A 24619-nucleotide genomic window follows, 5' to 3' on the forward strand; every position below is an offset into this window, starting at 1 on the left:
TTACGTATGGTTGATATTTGTGTGTCAATTGGTGATGATACGCATATCGATTCGTATAAAAAAAGATCATTTTTTCATGACTTGATGAAGTCCCGTCCGGAAGTTAATCGACATAACGGTCCAGGAAGAAATACCTTTTTTCCGGTCATACGCAAGCAAACCGACCAGATGATTATTCGAATACACATCCGGGAATGAATGTCCCGGAAAAAAGCCGGCCGTAAGTTTACGTAAGCCCATCCTACCCAGACAAGTGTGCCGGATACCGGCACACTCGCCCGGATATCTTGTATATAAGACACCGTCCGGAAATACATCCGGACATGAAACACCTGGAGGTTACGGATCACATTTTCGCATAAACGTCTCCTGCTCAACCAAATACGGTGGTCGCCCGATAACCTCTACAAGAATATTACGAACGAACATATGAACCGGCGGTAACCTTACCCGGTCAGGAGAAGTACCGTGAAGGAGCACTTGGATAAATATTAGACAATGCTCATATGTAAGTCCTTTTACCTAACCGAAGGTGTGTCGCCCATCCGTCGCATCTTAGACGGATCCGGCACACCATTCCGGAATAACCACGCCATTCCGGAATAATCACACCATTCCGGAATAATCACACGTTCCCGGAACAAAACATGGTTTCGAAACAGGCACTTGGTCCAGGAACAAACACATGGTCCCGGAACAAACACACGAATGAATCGTGTGCCACGTCAGCCCAATAATCTAGAAAATTTTGTTAGGATTTGTTTGTTATACCAATGAAATGGGCATGTGCCACGTCAGCCCACGAATCTAGTAAAGTTTGTTACAGTTATAAAAGGGACATATGCCACGTCATCATTCCATCTAACAAACTATTTCGAAACATCTATAAATACGCCACATGGGTCATTCATTACCACACACCGAACACGTACTGCTACTCTGCCAAAATCATACTGTAGCATTGTTCAGTCAAGAATACAACTCCGATTGAGATTCCGGTCGATATCGGAGTTCGTAAACACCTAAGATATTAACCCATTCGATCTAATCGAGTGAGGTTAATCCAATCATTTGTTTACGCCATTGGAATTCAGATTTCATACGGGGTTTGGCACAGTTATTGAAGTTAAAAAAATCAATAGACACATTTTTTCCAAATTATGCACGGAGGCCTAAATCTAAAATCACCAAATCAGATTTAGGCGTGATCAATTGGTTTGTAAGTTTAATTTGTGGTTATTGTACAATGGATCATTTGGATGTACACAATTTGTAACCCACTTGAACATTTGATCTATTTATATATTATATATTTTTTTGAAAAAAAAATAAAATAAATAATAACCATCTTCAGTTATACCCTTTATATTATATTGTCTTTTATAATAGAAGGCCGTTTGTTTTTTTTTTTTCCAGCGAAAAAGATTCATAATATTAAAAACCTTCATCAAATTGATGAAGTGAACGATTACAAGATAATAAAGCTTTCGGCTAAGATACAAAGAAACAAATGCTATAGACTTAAGCCGAAAGACATAAAATACCGGAATTGCAATCCCAAACATAAAATTGGTGATTATAACTAAAGTTATAATAAGTCGCCCACGAGAACACTTTAAGCTTGATTTGATAAACAAAAGCTTTCCAACACGTGTCATTGCCGTTAAAGATGAGATCGTTTCTTGCTAACCATATGGCCCATAACGTTGCCGGACCAATCAACCTTCAAAACTTTTTGTCGCCAGTACCCATTCCATAGAACCAATCGCCCGAAAACTCTAGGATAGTCTTAGGGATTACCCGTCGAACGTTCCACCAATTAAAGAGGGCGGACCAAATACTATATGACCAAGAACAATGAATTAGCAAATGATCAACGGTTTCGGGCTCTGAATTGCACCAAACACAAAGTGAAGAAATATTAGCCGGTAAGATATGTCTTCTAATGAGAGTAGCTTTAACCGGAATGTTACGATTACACGCCAATCCAATGAAAAATGGAGATTTTGGAGGGAACCCGATTAATCAATACTAGATTTTTCCAATTCGGTAAATGGGACTTATCCAAAATAACTAGCAATCTCATAGCCTCGGCTACGTTAAAAATCCCCGAAACCGAGGGACTCCATATGCTCTCGTCCTCACCGGTAAAGGCTCGTCCAAAAGAAGAACAAACCAATGCCGTTTGTTTGTAATAAAGAATTGAAGAATTATTTTGAAAGTACGACAATATATATATATTTTGAAAAGTGCAATCGACATCTCGACAAAGATAGGGCCAAAGTGGATGATGAAATTGTAGATTTTAAAGAGATATTTGGTGGCTAGAAATTGATGGTTGAGCATCTTCAGTAATACAAAATCATACTTAGTATATATATATATATATATATATATATATATATATATATATATATATATATATATATATATATATATATATATATATATATATATATATATATATATATATTCAGTCAGTCAGTGTTTTACATTTTCCATTGAAAAGGACAACATGGCAGGCACTACACAATGCCATTGTTATTATATATATATATATAATATATATATATATATATATATATATATATATATATATATATATATGCAGGATCAATGGGGAAGTAACCAACCGGGGGAAGCGGGGGGAAGCAAAAAAAAAAAAAGATTCCGTTTTTTTTTGAATTTTTTTTTCCGGCATCAAAATCACACGAAAATATGAACATTTAGAAAAGACACTTCGTGATGAATGTTATTATTTTGGCGGAAAAATGATCGACAAAAATAACATTCAAGATAATATTGTTCGTGAAGAATGTTAACGTTTTTTTCTTCTTCATGTTTTGTGAAGTAAAATTTAGCCCGATTTAGAGTTTAGGGTTTAGGGTTTGGTGGTTTGGGTTTATGGAATAAACCCAAAACACCAAACCCTAAACCCTAAACCCTAAACTCTAAACCGTTCGTGTTAAAAACTCAATCTAAACCCTAAATCTAAACCCTAAACCCTAAATTTCTAAACCCTAATATCTAAACCCTATAAACCCTAATATCTAAACCCCAATAGCTAAAACCTCAACATACGCTCGAAAAACACGATAATTGTTATATATTACTTCTTCGAGCGTTTTCCCGCCAAAATAAAAACATTTATCACAAAGTGTCTCTACTAAATGTTCATATTTTCATCCCATCTATAATGTTCGTGAAAAAAGTTTTTTCAAAAAACGAAAAAAAAAAAGTTTTTGCTTCCCCCGATTGGTTACTTCCCTCTTGATCCTACTATATATATATATTGTTTACGACGTGACTCGAACTTGCAACTTTAAAATTGATGAATTCTCTAAATACCACTACGGCAGAAGACGTTTGGTACAATGCCAATATTTTATACGAGTATTATTCAAAAATCTAAGTTGCCATTATGATTGCCCAATGTCACAACAACAACTCATGTCAGTAACAGGATATTAGTAATTTATGATTAATAATGATACCAAATTTGAATAATGACATGAAGATGGTACTCACGTACAGATGAAAACAAGAAATAGAAGATTGATTTTATTAAACTTAAATGGTACGGAAGATATCACTATCTGAGAAGTGATCGTGTAAAATGTTCGCGAGCTGTCGCCAAAGCTTGAGTAATTGTCTGTAATCATTTGAAACACGATCTTTTAAAGTACTAATGCAAACTCGTAATTGTTCAAAAATTGAAGTTACTTAATGGGTCATGAGTTAGCTTAAACAGGTCAAATACTAGAGAGTATAATATAATATAATATAATACTCCCTACTAAATAATGTAAAAAAAGCTACAATAATAATATAAATAAATACTATGTACCTGTTCAGATAAGGGAGCTCCATCATCGATGCTATGTGTAGCTACTTTTCCAGCAATCAAACTTCCGTCCGTTTCAAGAATCATCCTGTCAAATTTTGTATTTAGCAACCGTTATTTATTTTCTTTCTGACTTTTGATATAATATATATGCTAGCTAATAAGTTACATACAGCCCATTTCAATTAAACAACCATGTCTAAACTTATAATCAGAGGAAGCAATTTCGATCCATTTACTTAAACGAATTGAGTCAGATCTTAATCAAGTCAAGTAGATTGAATCAAAAAGGTAATCATGACGGGTCAAATGGGTTGAAAGTCACCCATGTAGTCCTTGTGATCATGACTTGCACAAAACTGTTAAAACTCAAAAGAGTAATGCTAAATGGTCTGTTTTAACCCAAAGTTAATAGCGACCCGTTTCGACTTGTCAAGGTTACTTAAGTCGCCCATCCTGTCAGGTTATATGTGTATATATGCACGTTGACCATAAATGTCCAAATCATTCAAATCATGTGGTCTTCAGTTATGCCAAACTAGTTTGGTGGACTAACAAATTGTCGTTTTGAGTGTTCTTCAAGGTAGAGAGGATGTATACATGAAAACTAAGCCAAGTCTAAACGATATACTTTATATTTGTTCAGCAACTAGGAAAACACCAATCATTAACATTATTGACAATTTCACAATATTACCATGTTTCTTGTCCATCATTAACTCATTATAAGGAAAAAAAATATCGAACTTAAGCACCAGAGACCGTTAATAGTAGGAATCTTCGAAATAGAAATCTTGTAAACAGACAATTGTAGAAAATTTGTCATCCGAAGGACAAATTTCACGCTAATTCGAAATAGGAATCTCGAAAAGCTTTGAGTAAATATATAAGTTTTAACAACTATAAATAAAAAAAAATATGCCTATATATATCCATACATATAAAAACACATTAGATGAAAATAAACTAGAGCAAACAATACAAAGCTGACATGTTGAGTCATACTTGTCAGCAACTTCAACTATTGATCATTAATCACTAGTTCTTTAAGTGTTCATTGAACCATTTTAATAATACTTTTTATAGATAAGAACCACGTTCAACTAGAACGAAAACCAAAGAGTGACAACATGAAACTACAATGATTGATATAAATGTAGAGTAGCATAGTAGCTTACCCGGCATCAACAATCTCATCAAGGCATAAAAACATCATATCTAGGTTTTCAAGTGCCTCCCTTTGATCAACATTACCTCTGCATCAAACAACTTAAAGATGGTTAGACCATGAAATCGCAAATACTAAGATACATAATACTTATATGTAAATGTAATGGACTTTTAATCATTTAAGGTGACTATGTACCACTTGTTACCAAGATACACAATACGTACCATGTAACCAGTGGCGGTACCAGGGTTCCAAGTCACCGGGGGCAAAAAAAAAAATTAAACCGTGGCAATTTTTTGGGCAGAATATGGAAATTTTGGGGCTAAAAATGGAGGTTTTTAAGCAAGTTATGAAAGTTTTGGGGCAAAATTTTAACATTTGTGGACAAAATTTGAAGGTTTTGGGGTCAAATTTGGAGATTTTTGAGCAAGAATTAAAGGTTTTGGGGCAAAATATGTAGGTTTTGGGGCAAAAAAAATCCACTGGGGCAAAGTCGAAAAATTCAAAAAATTTACACTGAAAATTGTAAATTCACTGGGGGCGGCTGCCCCCGCCTGTCCCCATTAAAAACCGCCCCTGCATGTAACACGACATACTTAACCCTTTAAACCTTTTACTGTGGCAAATTACCCTTTTAATCAGGATAACAACTTACCCTTTTTATAACCATTCCAAGATAGCCTAGCTGATATTATTGCTCACGAAAGGTCTCGGAATCAAACCTCACTAGCAACATATACCGGGGTTGTCAGGAAAAAGGGTCGAAAACGGTCACAAGATAAGCCAGTTAGGCCGCGCATATCTTAGGTGGCATATATATGAATAAAAATTCCCTTTCCAAAGGTACCTTGAACAGAGAAAAGGGTCGGAAACGGTCACAAGATAACCCAGTTAGGTCGCATATATCTTAGGTCGTGTACATTTGAATAAAAGTACCCTTTCCCGAGTAGCTTGAACAGGGAAAACGATATCCCTTTACCCGTTTAAAATGCAACAAATTGCATATTCTGTGAGAAACAGAAACTGCCACATTGTATGATTAGAAAATAAGTTCCTTACATTAATCAGTACTAACCTTTTAAACAGTTTGCGCTATGAGATAGTATATCTAATATCTAAATGAGCAACATTGTACGTAAAAGGTATATTGTAACCTGAGAAGAAGTGTGACTGCCTCAGAGAAACCTTGAAGGACACTCGCCAAAGCTAACTCGTTTTCATTATCACCTCCAGTTACAAACAAATGCAAGTCTTGAATAAACTTATACAGCACTACGTTATTTTCAAACATCACTATCTCCGCTACATATACATTGAAAAAACAGTCATTTTAAAAGGTCCCAAATAAATATCTTACAGAATAACTACATTAGTAGATAATATTACTATAATGGTAACAAAAAGCGCTACCCTCAGTTCGTGCATTAGTCTTTAGTGTTTTTGCAAAAATAGATCGTTCAAAAGCTAACTTTGCAGCATTAGTCGGCCATTCATCTGTATAATACTTAACTGCCACACGCCTTCCTTCAGAGTCCAAAAGGAGTAAATTCTTAATGGCAGGGCACGCGTCCTATATATATACACACACACAAAAAAAAGGGAAAAAAAAAAAAAAGACTCGATCACCTACACTTTTTCAGCACCATATATATAAACAAGTTTCATAATTACTATATAATTAATATGCCCTAACAAATATTGCATATTTGCATTTCTATAATATATATGCATATTTAATGCACCGTATAAGGAATTCAGATCATGTAATGAATCAATCAAATGTGCAGAATCATACATCTATTAGAAACATATTATGATGTGATCGATATTAAATTATTACTATCATAAAGTATTTGTGAATTCAGTTGATCTGAAAATTTATAACAGATTTTCATTAGGTATAATTGAAATTGAAATTGAAATTGAAATACAGATATAAAAAGGAGATGTATATACTCTGCGAGCAGAAGTCGCCATTGATAGAGAGAATTCGGTTAACGGAGTACTGGAATTCAACAAAAAATGGTACAGTAATTGCAAATCCTTAAATTGTTATAATTCAGTAGGCTTATAACTACCTTTAGTGGTTTGATTCTTGATGTTATAATTCAGTAGGCTTATAACTACCTTTAGTGGTTTGATTCTTGATGTTATAATTCAGTAGGCTTATAACTACCTTTAGTGGTTTGATTCTTGATGTTATAATTCAGTAGGCTTATAACTACCTTTAGTGGTTTGATTCTTGATTTAGAATACTAATAATGAAGTGTAAGAACAAAGATGATAATGGAGAGAAAGAAAGAAACACTTTGTAAGTGTGAGAAATGGTGCAAGTTTAATGCTTGCATTCATGAGTATTTATAGCCTAAAATCTCAATATAAAAATACATACTTTGTGTACCAAAATTGACTATATGTATACACCAAAATTGACTATCCATATCTATATTATTATTATTATTATAACACTCCCCCTTGGATAGCAATTTTATTTTGTTGAAGATCAACTATAAATTACTGCCTCGTTAAAAACCTTGCTAAAGAAAACCCAGTGGGAAAAAAACTTTAGCTAAGGGAAAAAGAGTGCAGCATGGAGTTGACTCCCCCTCAAGTAGACATCGCTTCAGCTGTTACATCATTTGAACATGTCTCATGCCAATGTTATGAACGTGTGTTCTGAAAATAGCAGTTGGAAGTGCTTTCGTGAAAAGATCAGCAGAGTTTTTGCTAGATTGCACATATCTCATTTCAATCTGGTTGTCCTTAATGAGATTTTGAGTGTATGAGAAGAATCTAGGTGGTATGTGTTTTGTTCGGTCACTTTTGATATACCCTTCTTTCATCTGTGCTATGCAAGCTGCATTATCTTCATAGATAGTTGTTGGACTTTTATCGCGTTCTAGTCCACAAGAATCAGTAATGAGTTGTGTCATTGATCTCAACCAAAAACATTCTCGAGTAGCTTCATGTAATGCAATCACTTCGGCATGATTTGACGATGTAGCAACAAGTGTTTGTTTTTGAGAACGCCATGATATTGCAGTACCTCCATTTAGGAATACATATCCAGTTTGAGATTTAGCTTTATGTGGATCAGATAAATAACCTGCATCTGCATAACCAACCAAATCTTGTTTTGATTCGTTAGAATAAAATAATCCTAAATCAGTAGTTCCTCGAAGGTATCGAAATATGTGTTTGATCCCATTCCAGTGTCTTTTGGTAGGAGCAGAGCTGAACCTTGCCAACAAATTAACTGCAAAAGAAATGTCAGGTCTTGTACAATTTGTAAGATACATAAGAGCTCCAATTGCACTAAGATATGGTACTTCTGGTCCAAGAATGTCTTCTTGATCTTCACATGGACGAAATGGATCAGCTTCAACATTGAGTGATCTAACAACCATAGGAGTACTTAATGGTTTTGCCTTGTCCATATTGAAACGTTTCAAAATCTTTTCAGTATATGTTGTTTGATGTACAAGTAAACCATTAGGCATATGCTCAATTTGTAAACCAAGGCAATACTTGGTTTTTCCGAGATCTTTCATTTCAAATTCTTTCTTTAGAAGTTGAATGGCTTCATGGATCTCTTTATTTGTACCTATGATGTTAAGATCATCAACATAAACAGCTATGATCACATATCCGGATGTTGTTTTCTTAATGAAAACACAAGGGCAAGTAAGATTATTTGTATACCCTTTGCTTATCAAGTAATCACTTAATCGGTTATACCACATACGTCCCGATTGTTTTAACCCATATAAAGATCTTTGTAATTTAATCGAATACATTTCTTTGGGTTTTGCATTTGATGCTTCTGGTACCTTAAATCCTTCAGGTATCTTCATATATATATCACTATCAAGTGATCCATATAGATAAGCAGTCACAACATCCATGAGATGCATTTCTAAATTTTTAGAAACTGCCAGACTGATTAAGTACCTAAAAGTAATTGCATCCATAACAGGAGAATAAGTTTCTTCATAATCAATTCCCGGTCTTTGAGAAAAACCTTGAGCTACAAGTCTAGCTTTATACCTTGTAACTTCATTTTTCTCATTTCTTTTTCGGACAAAAATCCATCTGTATCCTACAGGTTTCACATCTTTAGGAGTGAGAATGATGGATTCGAAAACTTTTCTTTTATTGAGTGATTCTAATTCAGCTCGTATTGCTTCTTTCCATTGAGCCCAATCATGTCTATTTTGACATTCAACCATAGATGTTGGTTCTGGATCATCATCATTATTCATGATGTCATATGCAACATTAAATGAAAATTTCTCATCAAGATTTTTCATTTCATTTCGGTTCCATAATATTTTTGAATATGCATAATTGATTGCAATTTCTGTATTGACATCATCAATCTCCTCTGCAGTAGGAGTACTGATTTGTGGTTCTTCTTGAACACTTTCTTTTACTTCATTATCAGCTGATTTTCTTTTTCGAGGATTTTTATCCTTTGAACCGATTGGTCTTCCACGTTTCTGACGTGGCAAAGATTCATGAGTGACGTTATTGCCAGCTTTTGGAATTTCAATTCGAGCTGGAGTATTTACTGCTGGTATATATGATTTTGTCACCGTTTTTGTATCTGTAAATGCATCAGGCAATTGATTTGCAAGTTCTTGTATATGCATTATCTTTTGAACTTCTGTCTCGCATTCTTTTGTGCGAGGATCAAGATACTTTAATTGAGGTTCACACCATGAAACATCATTTTCTTTATTTTTCATTTCTCCCCCTAATCTAGGGAACAATGTTTCATTAAAATGACAATCAGCAAAACGTGCTGTAAAAACGTCACCTGTCATAGGTTCAATATACCTTAATATTGAAGATGTTTCATATCCAACATATATTCCCAACCTCCTTTGAGGACCCATTTTTGTACGTTGTGGTGTCGCAATTGGAACATACACTGCACAACCAAATGTTCTAAGATGGGAAATATTTGGCTCTTGACCAAAAGCAAGTTGTAGGGGGGAATATTTATGACTTGCACTTGGTCTGATGCGAATCAATGCAGCAGCATGTAAAATTGCATGACCTCATATAGATACAGGGAGTTTTGTTCTCATTATCAATGGTCTAGCGATTAACTGTAAACGTTTAATCAATGACTCGGCTAAACCATTTTGTGTATGCACATGAGCAACAGAATGTTCAACAACAATTCCTATAGACATGCAATAGTCATTAAATGCTTGAGATGTAAATTCACCAGCATTATCAAGTCTCACCCTTTTAATGGTGTAATCAGGAAAATGAGCTCTCAATTTAATAATTTGGGCAAGAAATTTTGCAAATGCCACATTACGGCTTGATAACAGACAAACATGAGACCATCTGCTAGATGCGTCTATTAGAACCATGAAATATCTAAATGGTCCACATGGTGGATGAATTGGTCCACATATATCACCTTGAATTCTTTCAAGAAACATTGGTGATTCTTTCTCAACCTTAAGTGGTGAGGGTCTAGTTATCAATTTTCCAAGAGAGCAAGATGTACATGGAACCATTGTATCATGATGGATTTTTCTATCCTTTAGTGGATGTCCATGAGTACATTCAATAATCCTTTTCATCATTGTTGATCCTGGATGGCCTAATCTGTTATGCCATAAACTGAATACACCAGGATCAATATATTTTTCGTTAACTACCATATGTATTTCTGGTACATTTATATGTGTATAATGTAATCCAGAACTAAGTCTTGGCAGTTTTTCAACCACATGACTCTTGTCAGTGATACTTAAATATTTCTCATTTTCTGTTGTCACTGACTGATAATCATACCCGTTAAGGTATATGTCGGAGAAACTCAATAAATTTCTGCTTGACTTGGGAGAAAATAAGGCATCATTTATTAAAAATTTTGTACCATTTGGTAGTATGAAATTTGCCTTTCCTATCCCTTTTATCAAGTTAGCAGGTCCTGATATTGTATGTATAGTTCCTTCCGTTGGTTTTAGATCAATAAAATATTTCTCGGATTTAAGTATAGTGTGTGTAGTTCCACTGTCTGCTATACAGAGATCTCCACCACTTGATTGATGTTGTATTCCAGCAAAATTCATATTGAACTTCATATATAAGAAATAAATAGTGAGTACATTAATATTACACAATATTTTAAACGCAAATAGATAGTACTGAAACATTTAGCAAACATAATGACAAAGACAGACGATATTAAATCGTTTATTTTTCAAAAAACACACAACTTAAACATTCAAGAAATCTTCATATAAATCAGATGGTTTCTCAGTGACTGTTGGATCAATATTATCCACAAAATTTACTTCCTTTTCTTTACCTTTCAGCGAATCCTGATACATCTTAACAAGATGTTTAGATGTTCGGCAAGTATTAGCCCAGTGGCCCATTCTACCACATCTGTAGCAAGATTCTTCAGAATTTTTAGAAGAATTTTCTTCAACATCTTGTTTAATGGGCTTGTTTTGTGGTTGATATTTATATTTTCGTGGATTACTATTTCTTTGACCACCACGGCCACGACCACGACCACGTCCACGCCCATTACCATTACCATAAGGATGGTTTCTACCATAGTTATGGCTTTTGGCATGATGATGGTGATGGTTATTATAACCACGACCTTGCCCGCGTCCTTGTCCCTGTTTATAATTATTTGCAGCATTTGCTTCAGGGATTGCAAGTGTACCAGTAGGACGGGATTGCTGATTTTTCATTAATAGCTCATCATTTTGCTCTGCAACTAAGAGATATGAATTAAGTTCAGGATATGTTTTGAACTTTAGCATTCTCAAATTTCTTTGCACTGTGATGTTTGCAGCATTCATTGTGGAGAAAGTTTTCTCCATCATGTCTGCATCACTAATTTCATGTCCACAGAATTTAAGTTGTGAACATGTATTATACAGAGCTGAGCTGTATTCATTTACTTTCTTAAAGTCTTGGAACCTTAATGTTCTCCATTGTTCCATTGCAGCTGGAAGTAAAATTTCTCTTTGATTATTGAATCTGCTTTTGAGACCTTCCCATAAAACATGGGGATCTTCTACAGTCACATAATTATTTTGTAAGCATTCATCAATATGTTGATGAATAAAGCAACATGCCGTAGCTTGTTCTTTTTCAGAACAAGTGTTGTTTTCATTTATGGTTTCAAGAATGCCCATTGATTTAAGATGCATTTTTACTTTTATAACCCATGGCATGTAGTTGTTTCCAGTTGATTCTAAAGGAGTAAATTTAAGCTTTTCCAGATTCGACATTTTCTATTATCAAAAATTAAAACAAACATCATGATAAATTAGAGTCAATTTATATTCATAAGTATATAAACATTAAACATAAATTTAATATAACATAAATGATAAGTAGGTGACAGTGTCGACCATGTGTAAGTAATCATAAATAAATGTTATATAACAAAAATATAAATATTAGTAAACATAAATGAAAATTTGGCGACAGTGTCGACCATATATTTTTTCAGGTGGTATAACCGACCTATATCATTCTGGTGGTATAACCGACCATATATCATTTTGGTGGTATAACCGACCATATATCATTTTGGTGGTATAACCGACCATATATCATTTTGGTGGTATAACCGACCATATATCATTTTGGTGGCAGAGCCAACAATATTTAGTATTAAGATTATCGTGCTGATAACGTGTTATAATTCAGTAGGCTTATAACTACCTTTAGTGGTTTGATTCTTGATGTTATAATTCAGTAGGCTTATAACTACCTTTAGTGGTTTGATTCTTGATGTTATAATTCAGTAGGCTTATAACTACCTTTAGTGGTTTGATTCTTGATGTTATAATTCAGTAGGCTTATAACTACCTTTAGTGGTTTGATTCTTGATTTAGAATACTAATAATGAAGTGTAAGAACAAAGATGATAATGGAGAGAAAGAAAGAAACACTTTGTAAGTGTGAGAAATGGTGCAAGTTTAATGCTTGCATTCATGAGTATTTATAGCCTAAAATCTCAATATAAAAATACATACTTTGTGTACCAAAATTGACTATATGTATACACCAAAATTGACTATCCATATCTATATTATTATTATTATTATAACATAAATGATATTTTGCTACGTACTTATAGGTTGAGTTTTGGACATTTGTGCCTAATTATGTTGTTAAAATTTGATGGGCCTAATTATGTTGTTAAGATTTGATGTGCCTTATTTATGATGTGGAGATTTGATGGGCCTAATTATATTGTTAAGATTTGATGGGCCTATTTATTTATGTTGTTTAAGATTTGATGGGCCTAATTATTTATGTTGTTAAGATTTGATGGGCCCAAGCTGAATACACACCACTTCATCAATGCTTAACATAAATACACCCATTCCATTACAAAATCTTACATATGTAGCAACATCATAATATAGCAATCAATATTGTGCTAAGATCCTATAAGGGATTTGCTCATGTTAATTTATACTTTACTAAAATATAACATCATCATCATCATGGACTATAAAAAGTGGGCCCACACTTGCACTTCCATCCTTCAGGTTCATAATTTGTATACTGGAGCCCAACATGAGTGTTTGTAGGCACTTGTGTAGCTTCACATGGACTACAACCATAACACTTGTGATCACAATTTGGTGGTCTCGATCCTATCCTGTTTTCAATCCCTCTTGCATATCTTTCATCCTCAATGTTCATTATATCTTCATCCTACATTAAGTCAACTCCTACTTTAGTCAAATGGTCAAAAGAGTAACAAATTTATACCGTTACTGTTTTGTAATGCACAAAAGATAAAAACTTTATGGTGGTGCATTACCTTGTTTGACACTTTTGAACTTGACATAGGTTGGGAGGCTAAGTTATATTGAAAAGGCATGGTCTTTGTTGTTGTACCTATTGATCAAAAAAGATTGTCATGCATAAGAAATAAATAAGAATGTCTATATTTGGTGAAGTTTCCTTGAGATTGAAATGATTAATGATATTAACAAAATAAAACTAACCTTGTTCTGTAGAGACAAGATTTGTAGGGCCATCATTTGGTCCCAAAGGCCTGCTAATTACTCTCATTATGTTCAACAACATCATAATAACTATAACAAACCTATAAAATCTTCCCTTCATTTCTGTAGAAACTCAATGATATGATGGTGATGGTGATGGTGATGGTGATGGTGATGGTGATAGTTTGTTCTTGAATGACACAAAGAAAGAGAGATGATGAATTAAAGTCTGAAAAAATGAATCATCAGAATTGCATAATAAACTTATATATGCAATGAGGAGTGAGTAAAAATTAACTCCTACAAAACAACACAAGCAAGAAAAATCCAAAATTTTTATTGGGATTATCAGAAGAAGTTGCTTCACAAACAAGTGATACTATTTTCTTGATAAAGATCCCTAAAAATTCAATCTTTTTACCTTTTGACAACTCACATGTAAAGCCCTTTGTGTGTGTGTATGTGTGCTTTTGTATAATAACGATATATAAGCATAGAAGCAATCTTCAGGCTAGTTGTGCATAGACTGAGGAGCCATCTTTTAAATCAGAAAGTTTCATTCCACAAATGGAAGTAAGAAATCAAGTGATCAGAAAGTCTATACTACTTTTTACCTCTGAGTTTCATCAATGTGTTGGTTAAAAATATTAATGTAGTCCTAATTATACAAATAAAAAGTGTACCTATTAGAGTCAACTAATGTGATGAACATTTTGATCACATTGTATAAAACCATGAACATGGGATATATGTACCATTTCATTCAACTTTCAATCTGAACCGTTGATTGACTCTTCAATGCCCCACTTATAACTGTAAATTTAATACTAGTAGATGATGAGTATTCATTGCTCTTTGTACCATGTATACTAAAAAATGTACTACATTCAAACAAGTATGATATCTCCATTTCACATCAGTTATACATATGATAGACTTACAAGTTACAATATTGCATGATCAAAATGAAATGTTTGGCAAAAAAAAAAAGAAAAAAAAAAAAATTATTACCTTTTTTAATGGAAAAATATTAATATAAATTGTGATGTAATTGATATTGAAAGGAGTGAATAGGGTAAGGTATTAAATAGTGTGCAAGATTTACATTTGTGTGTTTTTGTGTGCATCTGTAGCTAAATCTGAGAAGAAAAGGCATGCAGTAATAGGGCGGTGGGTAGTAATAGGATGAGCACACTGCACTCATTTAGAGGCTGATTTGGAATGTGGAGTGGGAAATTAGTTTTTGCTTAAAAAGTCAATTAATTAATTTTGTTTGGATCTATGTGGTTTGTAAATACTTATAGAAGATTACTTGCATTACTTCTGTTTACACAATTTAAAGATTAAAATGTCAAATGGATCAGATTAGTTGAGATTTTAGTAGCGCACTAAAACTTGTATAATCTTTTTGGTTTGCAAAGAGTTGAATTACAAGTAATTGAATAAAAAAATTAAGGTGGATGTTATAATGCATCGTACAATTCAGTGAAACTTGTGTTTGTTCAATCTATTCTTATCTCGCACTTTCAACCCATTTCACTTGTTTATGTTTCCACGTCCCCTGTAGTATATCTTTTGTTTACCCGCGTGAAGTGAGACGTTGATACTTCAAACATTAACTACCAATTGTTGGACATGTTTTTATAGCAGAGTGGAAATAAAAAACAATGTATATAAGCAGGTATTTTAGTGTGAGTTGTTTGCAGTAATAAATGTGGTGATATGGGGATCTGATCTGATGGGCCAGGGAAAGATAGATGTCCTATTTGTATGGCAGCTTGAGACTGCTTGGGGATATGCTCTTCTCATTAATGGCCATTGTTATGATTTTGGGTTCTCTCCAACTAAAAATAAAAGTAAGACTAGTCTGAAAATGGCTCAGTAGTCAGTTGGCTATAGTATTATTGGTATGTGGTCTTAACCACAAGGTCAGAGCCTCACCCACATTTTTATATTCAATTATTATCTCAGGTTGGTTACTGCATGAAGCTAACAATAAAAAATATGCCAAATAACTTGACTTATGAAACCAAAGGGTAACAATATAATTTGCTCAATATGATTTAGTGCATTTTCTGATAGAAATTTTAGCTATCACTTGTCAATTGAGATTACATAGGTCAGACCTTACAATGGTAAAATATTAATACCTGTTATAATATATAAATATATATATATATAAATGGATAGTCAATTATTGATACACAAAAGTAATATTATTGTATTACCTAAACTTGTGATATTTTTGCTATAAATAGCCATGAATGCAAGCATTAAACTTGCACCATTTCTCACACTTACAAAGTGTTTCTTTCTTTCTCTCCATTATCATCTTTGTTCTTACACTTCATTATTAGTATTCTTAATCAAGAATCAAATCACTAAAGGTAGTTATAAGCCTACTGAATTATAACATCAAGAATCAAACCACTAAAGGTAGTTATAAGCCTACTGAATTATAACACGTTATCAGCACGATAATCTTAATACTAATTATGGTTGGCTCTGCCACTTAAATGATATATGGTCGGTTATACCACCTGAATAATATATGATCGACACTGTCGTCTAATTATCATTTATGTTACTAACATTTATATTTCAATTATCTAACATTTATATGGCCGACACTGTCGCCTAATTATCATTTATGTTACTAACATTTATATTTCTATTATCTAACATTTATATGGCCGACACTGTCGCCTAATTATCATTTATGTTTACTAATATTTATATTTATGTTATATAACATTTATTAATGATTACTTACATATGGTCGACACTGTCACCTACTTATCATTTATGTTATATTAAATTTATGTTTAATGTTTATATACTTATGAATATAAAGTGACTATAATTTATCATGTTGTTTGTTTTAATAGAAAATGTCGAATCTGGAAAAGCTTAAATTTACTCCTTTAGAATCAACTGGAAACAACTACATGCCATGGGTTATAAAAGTAAAAATGCATCTTAAATCAATGGGCATTCTTGAAGCCATAAATGAAAACAACAATTGTTCTGAAAAAGAACAAGCAACGGCATGTTGCTTTATTCATCAACATATTGATGAATGCTTACAAAATAATTATGTGACTGTAGAAGATCCCCATGTTTTATGGGAAGGTCTCAAAAGCAGATTCAATAATCAAAGAGAAATTTTACTTCCAGCTGCTATGGAACAATGGAGAACATTAAGGTTCCAAGACTTTAAGAAAGTAAATGAATATAGCTCAGCTCTGTATAATACATGTTCACAACTTAAATTCTGTGGACATGAAATAAGTGATGCGGACATGATGGAGAAAACTTTCTCCACAATGAATGCTGCAAACATCACAGTGCAAAGAAATTTGAGAATGCTAAAGTTCAAAACATATCCTGAACTTAATTCATATCTCTTAGTTGCAGAGCAAAATGATGAGCTATTAATGAAAAATCAGCAATCCCGTCCTACTGGTACACTTGCAATCCCTGAAGCAAATACTGCAAATAATTATAAACAGGGACAAGGACGCGGGCAAGGTCGTGGTTATAATAACCATCACCATCATCATGCCAAAAGCCATAACTATGGTAGAAACCATCCTTATGGTAATGGTAATGGGCGAGGACGTGGTCGTGGTCGTGGCCGTGGTGGTCAAAGAAATAATAATCCACGAAAATATAAATATCAACCACAAAACAAGCCCACTAAACAAGATGTTGAAGAAAATTCTTCTAAAAATTTTGAAGAATCTTGCTACAGATGTGGTAGAATGGGCCACTGGGCTAATACTTGCCGAACATCTAAACATCTTGTTAAGATGTATCAGGATTCGCTGAAAGATAAAGAAAAGGAAGTAAACTTTGTGGATAACGTCGATCCAACAGTCACTGAGAAACCATCTGATTTATATGAAGATTTCTTGAATGTTTAAGTTGTGTGTCTTTCGAAAAATAAACGATTTAATATCGTCTGTCTTTGTCATTATGTTTGCTAAATGTTTCAGTACTATCTATTTGCGTTTAAAATATTGTGTAATATTAATGTACTCACTATTTATTTCTTATATATGAAGTTCAATATGAATTTTGCTGAAATACAACATCAATCAAGTGGTGGAGATCTCTGTATAGCAGACAGTGGAACTACACACACTATACTTAAATCCGACAAATATTTTATTGATCTAAAACCAACGGAAGGAACTATACATACAATATCAGGACCTGCTAACTTGATAAAAGGGATAGGAAAGGCAAATTTCATACTACCAAATGGTACAAAATTTTTAATAAATGATGCCTTATTTTCTCCCAAGTCAAGCAGAAATTTATTGAGTTTCTCCGACATATACCTTAACGGGTATGATTATCAGTCAGTGACAACAAAAAATGAGAAATATTTAAGTATCACTGACAAGAGTCATGTGGTTGAAAAACTGCCAAGACTTAGTTCTGGATTACATTATACACATATAAATGTACCAGAAATACATATGGTAGTTAACGAAAAATATATTGATCCTGGTGTATTCAGTTTATGGCATAACAGATTAGGCCATCCAGGATCAACAATGATGAAAAGGATTATTGAATGTACTCATGGACATCCACTAAAGGATAGAAAAATCCATCATGATACAATGGTTCCATGTACATCTTGCTCTCTTGGAAAATTGATAACTAGACCCTCACCACTTAAGGTTGAGAAAGAATCACCAATGTTTCTTGAAAGAATTCAAGGTGATATATGTGGACCAATTCATCCACCATGTGGACCATTTAGATATTTCATGGTTCTAATAGACGCATCTAGCAGATGGTATCATGTTTGTCTGTTATCAAGCCGTAATGTGGCATTTGCAAAATTTCTTGCTCAAATTATTAAATTGAGAGCTCATTTTCCTGATTACACCATTAAAAGAGTGAGACTTGATAATGCTGGTGAATTTACATCTCAAGCATTTAATGACTATTGCATGTCTATAGGAATTGTTGTTGAACATTCTGTTGCTCATGTACATACACAAAATGGTTTAGCCGAGTCATTGATTAAACGTTTACAGTTAATCGCTAGACCATTGATAATGAGAACAAAACTCCCTGTATCTATATGGGGTCATGCAATTTTACATGCTGCTGCATTGATTCGCATCAGACCAAGTGCAAGTCATAAATATTCCCCCTACAACTTGCTTTTGGTCAAGAGCCAAATATTTTCCATCTTAGAACATTTGGTTGTGCAGTGTATGTTCCAATTGCTACACCACAACGTACAAAAATGGGTCCTCAAAGGAGGTTGGGAATATATGTTGGATATGAAACATCTTCAATATTAAGGTATATTGAACCTATGACAGGTGACGTTTTTACAGCACGTTTTGCTGATTGTCATTTTAATGAAACATTGTTCCCTAGATTAGGGGGAGAAATGAAAAATAAAGAAAATGATGTTTCATGGTGTGAACCTCAATTAAAGTATCTTGATCCTCGCACAAAAGAATGCGAGACAAAAGTTCAAAAGATAATGCATATACAAGAACTTGCAAATCAATTGCCTGATGCATTTACAGATACAAAAACGGTGACAAAATCATATATACCAGCAGTAAATACTCCAGCTCGAATTGAAATTCCAAAAGCTGGCAATAACGTCACTCATGAATCTTTGCCACGTCAGAAACGTGGAAGACCAATTGGTTCAAAGGATAAAAATCCTCGAAAAAGAAAATCAGCTGATAATGAAGTAAAAGAAAGTGTTCAAGAAGAACCACAAATCAGTACTCCTACTGCAGAGGAGATTGATGATGTCAATACAGAAATTGCAATCAATTATGCATATTCAAAAATATTATGGAACCGAAATGAAATGAAAAATCTTGATGAGAAATTTTCATTTAATGTTGCATATGACATCATGAATAATGATGATGATCCAGAACCAACATCTATGGTTGAATGTCAAAATAGACATGATTGGGCTCAATGGAAAGAAGCAATACGAGCTGAATTAGAATCACTCAATAAAAGAAAAGTTTTCGGATCCATCATTCTCGCTCCTAAAGATGTGAAACCTGTAGGATACAGATGGATTTTTGTCCGAAAAAGAAATGAGAAAAATGAAGTTACAAGGTATAAAGCTAGACTTGTAGCTCAAGGTTTTTCTCAAAGACCGGGAATTGATTATGAAGAAACTTATTCCCCTGTTATGGATGCAATTACTTTTAGGTACTTAATCAGCCTGGCAGTTTCTAAAAATTTAGAAATGCATCTCATGGATGTTGTGACTGCTTACCTATATGGATCACTTGATAGTGATATATATATGAAGATACCTGAAGGATTTAAGGTACCAGAAGCATCAAATGCAAAACCCAAAGAAATGTATTCGATTAAATTACAAAGATCTTTATATGGGTTAAAACAATCAGGACGTATGTGGTATAACCGATTAAGTGATTACTTGATAAGCAAAGGGTATACAAATAACCTTACTTGCCCTTGTGTTTTCATTAAGAAAACAACATCCGGATATGTGATCATAGCTGTTTATGTTGATGATCTTAACATCATAGGTACAAATAAAGAGATCTATGAAGCCATTCAACTTCTAAAGAAAGAATTTGAAATGAAAGATCTCGGAAAAACCAAGTATTGCCTTGGTTTACAAATTGAGCATATGCCTAATGGTTTACTTGTACATCAAACAACATATACTGAAAAGATTTTGAAACGTTTCAATATGGACCAGGCAAAACCATTAAGTACTCCTATGGTTGTTAGATCACTCAATGTTGAAACTGATCCATTTCGTCCATGTGAAGATCATGAAGATATTCTTGGACCAGAAGTACCATATCTTAGTGCAATTGGAGCTCTTATGTATCTTACAAATTGTACAAGACCTAACATTTCTTTTGCAGTTAATTTGTTGGCAATGTTCAGCTCAGCTCCTACCAAAAGACACTGGAATGGGATCAAATACATATTTCGATACCTTCGAGGAACTACTGATTTAGGATTATTTTATTCTAACGAATCGAAACAAGATTTGGTTGGTTATGCAGATGCAGGTTATTTATCTGATCCACATAAAGCTAAATCTCAAAATGAATATGTATTCCTAAATGGAGGTACCGCAATATCATGGCGTTCTAAAAAACAAACACTTGTTGCTACATCATCAAATCATGCCGAAGTGATTGCATTACATGAAGCTACTCGGGAATGTTTTTGGTTGAGATCAATGACACAAATCATTACTGATTCTTGTGGACTAGAACGCGATAAAAGTCCAACAATTATCTATGAAGATAATGCAGCTTGTATAGCACAGATGAAAGAAGGGTATATCAAAAGTGACCGAACCAAACACATACCTCCTAGATTCTTCTCATACACTCAAAATCTCATTAAGGACAACGAGATTGAAATGAGATATGTTCAATCCAGCAAAAACTCTGCTGATCTTTTCACTAAAGCACTTCCAACTGCTATTTTCAGAACACACGTTCATAACATTGGCATGGGACATGTTCAAAAGATGTAACAACCGAAGCGATGTCTACTTGAGGGGGAGTCAACTCCATGCTGCACTCTTTTTCCCTTAGCTAAAGTTTTCCCCACTGGGTTTTCTTTAGCAAGGTTTTTAACGAGCCAGTAACTTACAGTTGATCTTCAACAAACAAAATTGCTATCCAAGGGGGAGTGTTATAATATATAAATATATATATATATAAATGGATAGTCAATTATTGATACACAAAAGTAATATTATTGTATTACCTAAACTTGTGATATTTTTGCTATAAATAGCCATGAATGCAAGCATTAAACTTGCACCATTTCTCACACTTACAAAGTGTTTCTTTCTTTCTCTCCATTATCATCTTTGTTCTTACACTTCATTATTAGTATTCTTAATCAAGAATCAAATCACTAAAGGTAGTTATAAGCCTACTGAATTATAACATCAAGAATCAAACCACTAAAGATAGTTATAAGCCTACTGAATTATAACAATACCAAACTTGACCCAAAAAGACATTAGTTGAATTTGGAAGTGTGCATGGTTTTATTTTTTTGCCTAAAATTGGTTTAGTTTGGCCAGTTTAACTTTCGCTTTCTTACATAACCATTAATGAAAATGAATTTTATGAGTAACAACAGAAGCACCAGTTTGTTTGTTGGCTCTGGGTGGGCTCGGGTTTCTGCTCGGTATATGTCGTTAGGTTTAATTTACTGCCTTAGAGACCTGCCCGTGTTTGTATCTTGTCTCTAGTATGTTTTTCTCCTCTCTTCCGATAAAAGATTGGTTATTTAAGTTCCGTTTGTTAGCAAACAAAAAAAAAAGACCAACTTTATGAGAAATAGACAACAGAAAGTACGATGTAAGGGATTATGCATGATAAAACAACAAAATAAAAGAGAAAAAACAACATAATAAGTGTTATGTTTTGACTTTTCAAAGTCATGTTTCTCAACTTTGACGTTAAATATGGTTAATTGTATAATATAATATTTGATGAAAGTTATATGAGGGGATTGTTTTTAAATGTACTTTTTATTGGTATGACTTTCATCAAAAATTGTGTAACACAATTAAAGATATTCGAGGTCAAAGTTGAAAAGAAAATACTTTGAAAAGTCAAACTAGGACACTTGGGACGGAGGGAGTATATTTTGCCACTTCAATAATCTCTACGTTTTATAATAATCCAAAGATGACCTGGTGCCTAGTGGATAGGATAATCAGGATACTGATATTCTCAAAAGGTCTCAAAAAAGAGTCTGAAAAGGACACGTGATGACCCGGTTAGGCCGCGTAAAAATACTCCCCGGAGGTAACAAAAATAATCTAAAAGGGTTATAAAAAAGCATGAATTTTAAACTTATGTCTAGCTACTCTAAAAGCTCAACATGATGTACCAATTAAACTGGACTATATAGACATCCATGTAATGTAATACCTAACTACATACGACAGTTTAAAAAAATCCCAAACCGGTAAGCAAATCTATGCAAGCACAATTCGGCAAAGCCAGCTACATTGCCTTCAATTTATTCAGTTTCATCCAAACCGTGTGTATTCCTAACTGACATGAAACAACAATAGTATTCCATAACAACTGTAGCAATACGCAGGTGTGTAATGCAACAACAAACATACGTGTAACACGATAAATGTCAAAAAGTGAACAAAAACAAACATGCTACAGCAGTACAAACGATTACCTAGCGATTTCTGAAACAAATATGTACAAGATATGATTAGCAGGAGCAAATTTCACTTTTTAGGGAGAACTGCTTCAACAACGGCTTCAACCTCTTCTTTAGCTCTTTCAAGAATGCCAGGTCCTTTGACTTCATCAACAGGGGTATCTTCGTCAATATCATTGCTGGTTCCATGCGTTTCTTTATCATGACTAGCTGATTTCTTGGTGTGCAGCATTGCATCGATCTCTTCCTTGCCTCTTTCGATTAAGTTTGGAGCTTTCACTTCTTTCTCTTACATATTCAAATACGGAACAAAAGTGAATGAAAGCAATACACATATACATAAACACACATTGTGTATTTACTGATCTACATTATGCATAGAAATATATTATACAAGTATCAATTTAAAGTACCTAGGGTTTAATTTTTTTAAACCAAACAGATTGCTATAACTGCTCAAAGCATCACGATACACAAAGATGACTTTTGCACTGTTACATTACTTTATGTTGCAATCAAAAAGTAATATATTTACTTATCCTTTGAACCATCACCACACCAAAAAAAAAAAAAAAAAATCATTCTAACATCCAAACAAGCTTAAATGCCAAATTGATTGAAAAAAAAAAAATCATTTTTGGTGCTATATAAATATAAATTGATAACATCTATCTTAGTTAACATAATGGATCAGTTATTATACTTCCTTACTACTAATCATTAAAACCCTAAATCGAAGAATTTTGCAAATTAATCAATCATGGAAGCAATATACATAATATATGTATATATATGTATGTGTGCGTGCTTAATATTAGGTTAATTTAAGTGTACCTGAATGAGATTTGGTAGATTCAGACATTCCATCGGCCATTGTTGGGTGAATCAGGATTGCTTTCTTCTGGAGCTGAACAAAAACGATGGTGCTTTCTTCTTGTTGGGCCAGTTTTGTAAAATGCCCAAAATTCAATTGGACTTTTTGTAAGTTGGGCTAACGTTGCAATGACTAATTGACTATACAAGCATTTATTCATTCATTCATGTTACATGGGATTATCACTTTTTCACTCATTTTTTTTTTAACTTTTTGCGTCAGAACTTAAAAAAAAAAAAAAAAAAAAAACTTGACGATTTGTCATCGCATTGAGCAAGGTGCTTTACGCCTTGTGTAAATAGATCAAAACGAGTTTGTTCCTTGCTCCCCGGTGGAAGCAAGCAAAGAGCAAACTCATTTTGACCTATTTATACCATGCGCAAGGCTCCTTGCGAGAGCAAATCGTCAATTTTTTTTTTTTTTTGGCTCTAACACAAAAAAGTAAAAAAAAAAAAAAAAATTGAGTAAAAAAGTGATAATCCCATGTTACATTACATAAT

The 24619-nt window shown here is 33.6% G+C and overlaps 2 protein-coding genes across 3 annotated transcripts; both read right to left on the bottom strand.

Annotated features, from left to right (window-relative positions):
• Positions 1-1658: 1658 nt before the first annotated feature.
• On the bottom strand, positions 1659-7033 carry LOC139843326 (coatomer subunit zeta-2-like). 2 transcript variants are annotated; one of them, XM_071833401.1, is made up of 6 exons: positions 6972-7033; positions 6426-6585; positions 6170-6317; positions 5023-5100; positions 3848-3932; positions 1659-1840 (listed from the first exon to the last, which is right to left on the bottom strand). In XM_071833401.1, the coding sequence occupies exons 1-6, from the start codon at positions 6990-6992 to the stop codon at positions 1820-1822; spliced, it is 513 nt and encodes a 170-aa protein (XP_071689502.1). In that variant the 5' UTR covers positions 6993-7033; the 3' UTR covers positions 1659-1819. The 2 variants fall into 2 exon arrangements, with proteins under 2 accessions (XP_071689502.1, XP_071689501.1); XM_071833400.1 differs by lacking the exon at positions 1659-1840 and adding an exon at positions 3486-3652.
• Positions 7034-23048: 16015 nt separating this feature from the next.
• LOC139844773 (uncharacterized) lies at positions 23049-24179 on the bottom strand. Its single transcript, XM_071834997.1, has 2 exons — positions 24080-24179; positions 23049-23533 (listed from the first exon to the last, which is right to left on the bottom strand). The coding sequence occupies exons 1-2, from the start codon at positions 24117-24119 to the stop codon at positions 23313-23315; spliced, it is 261 nt and encodes an 86-aa protein (XP_071691098.1). The 5' UTR covers positions 24120-24179; the 3' UTR covers positions 23049-23312.
• Between the last annotated feature and the right edge of the window lie 440 nt (positions 24180-24619).

Source organism: Rutidosis leptorrhynchoides, chromosome 4, assembly GCF_046630445.1.
Source record: "Rutidosis leptorrhynchoides isolate AG116_Rl617_1_P2 chromosome 4, CSIRO_AGI_Rlap_v1, whole genome shotgun sequence".
Classification (NCBI taxonomy): Eukaryota; Viridiplantae; Streptophyta; class Magnoliopsida; order Asterales; family Asteraceae; genus Rutidosis; species Rutidosis leptorrhynchoides.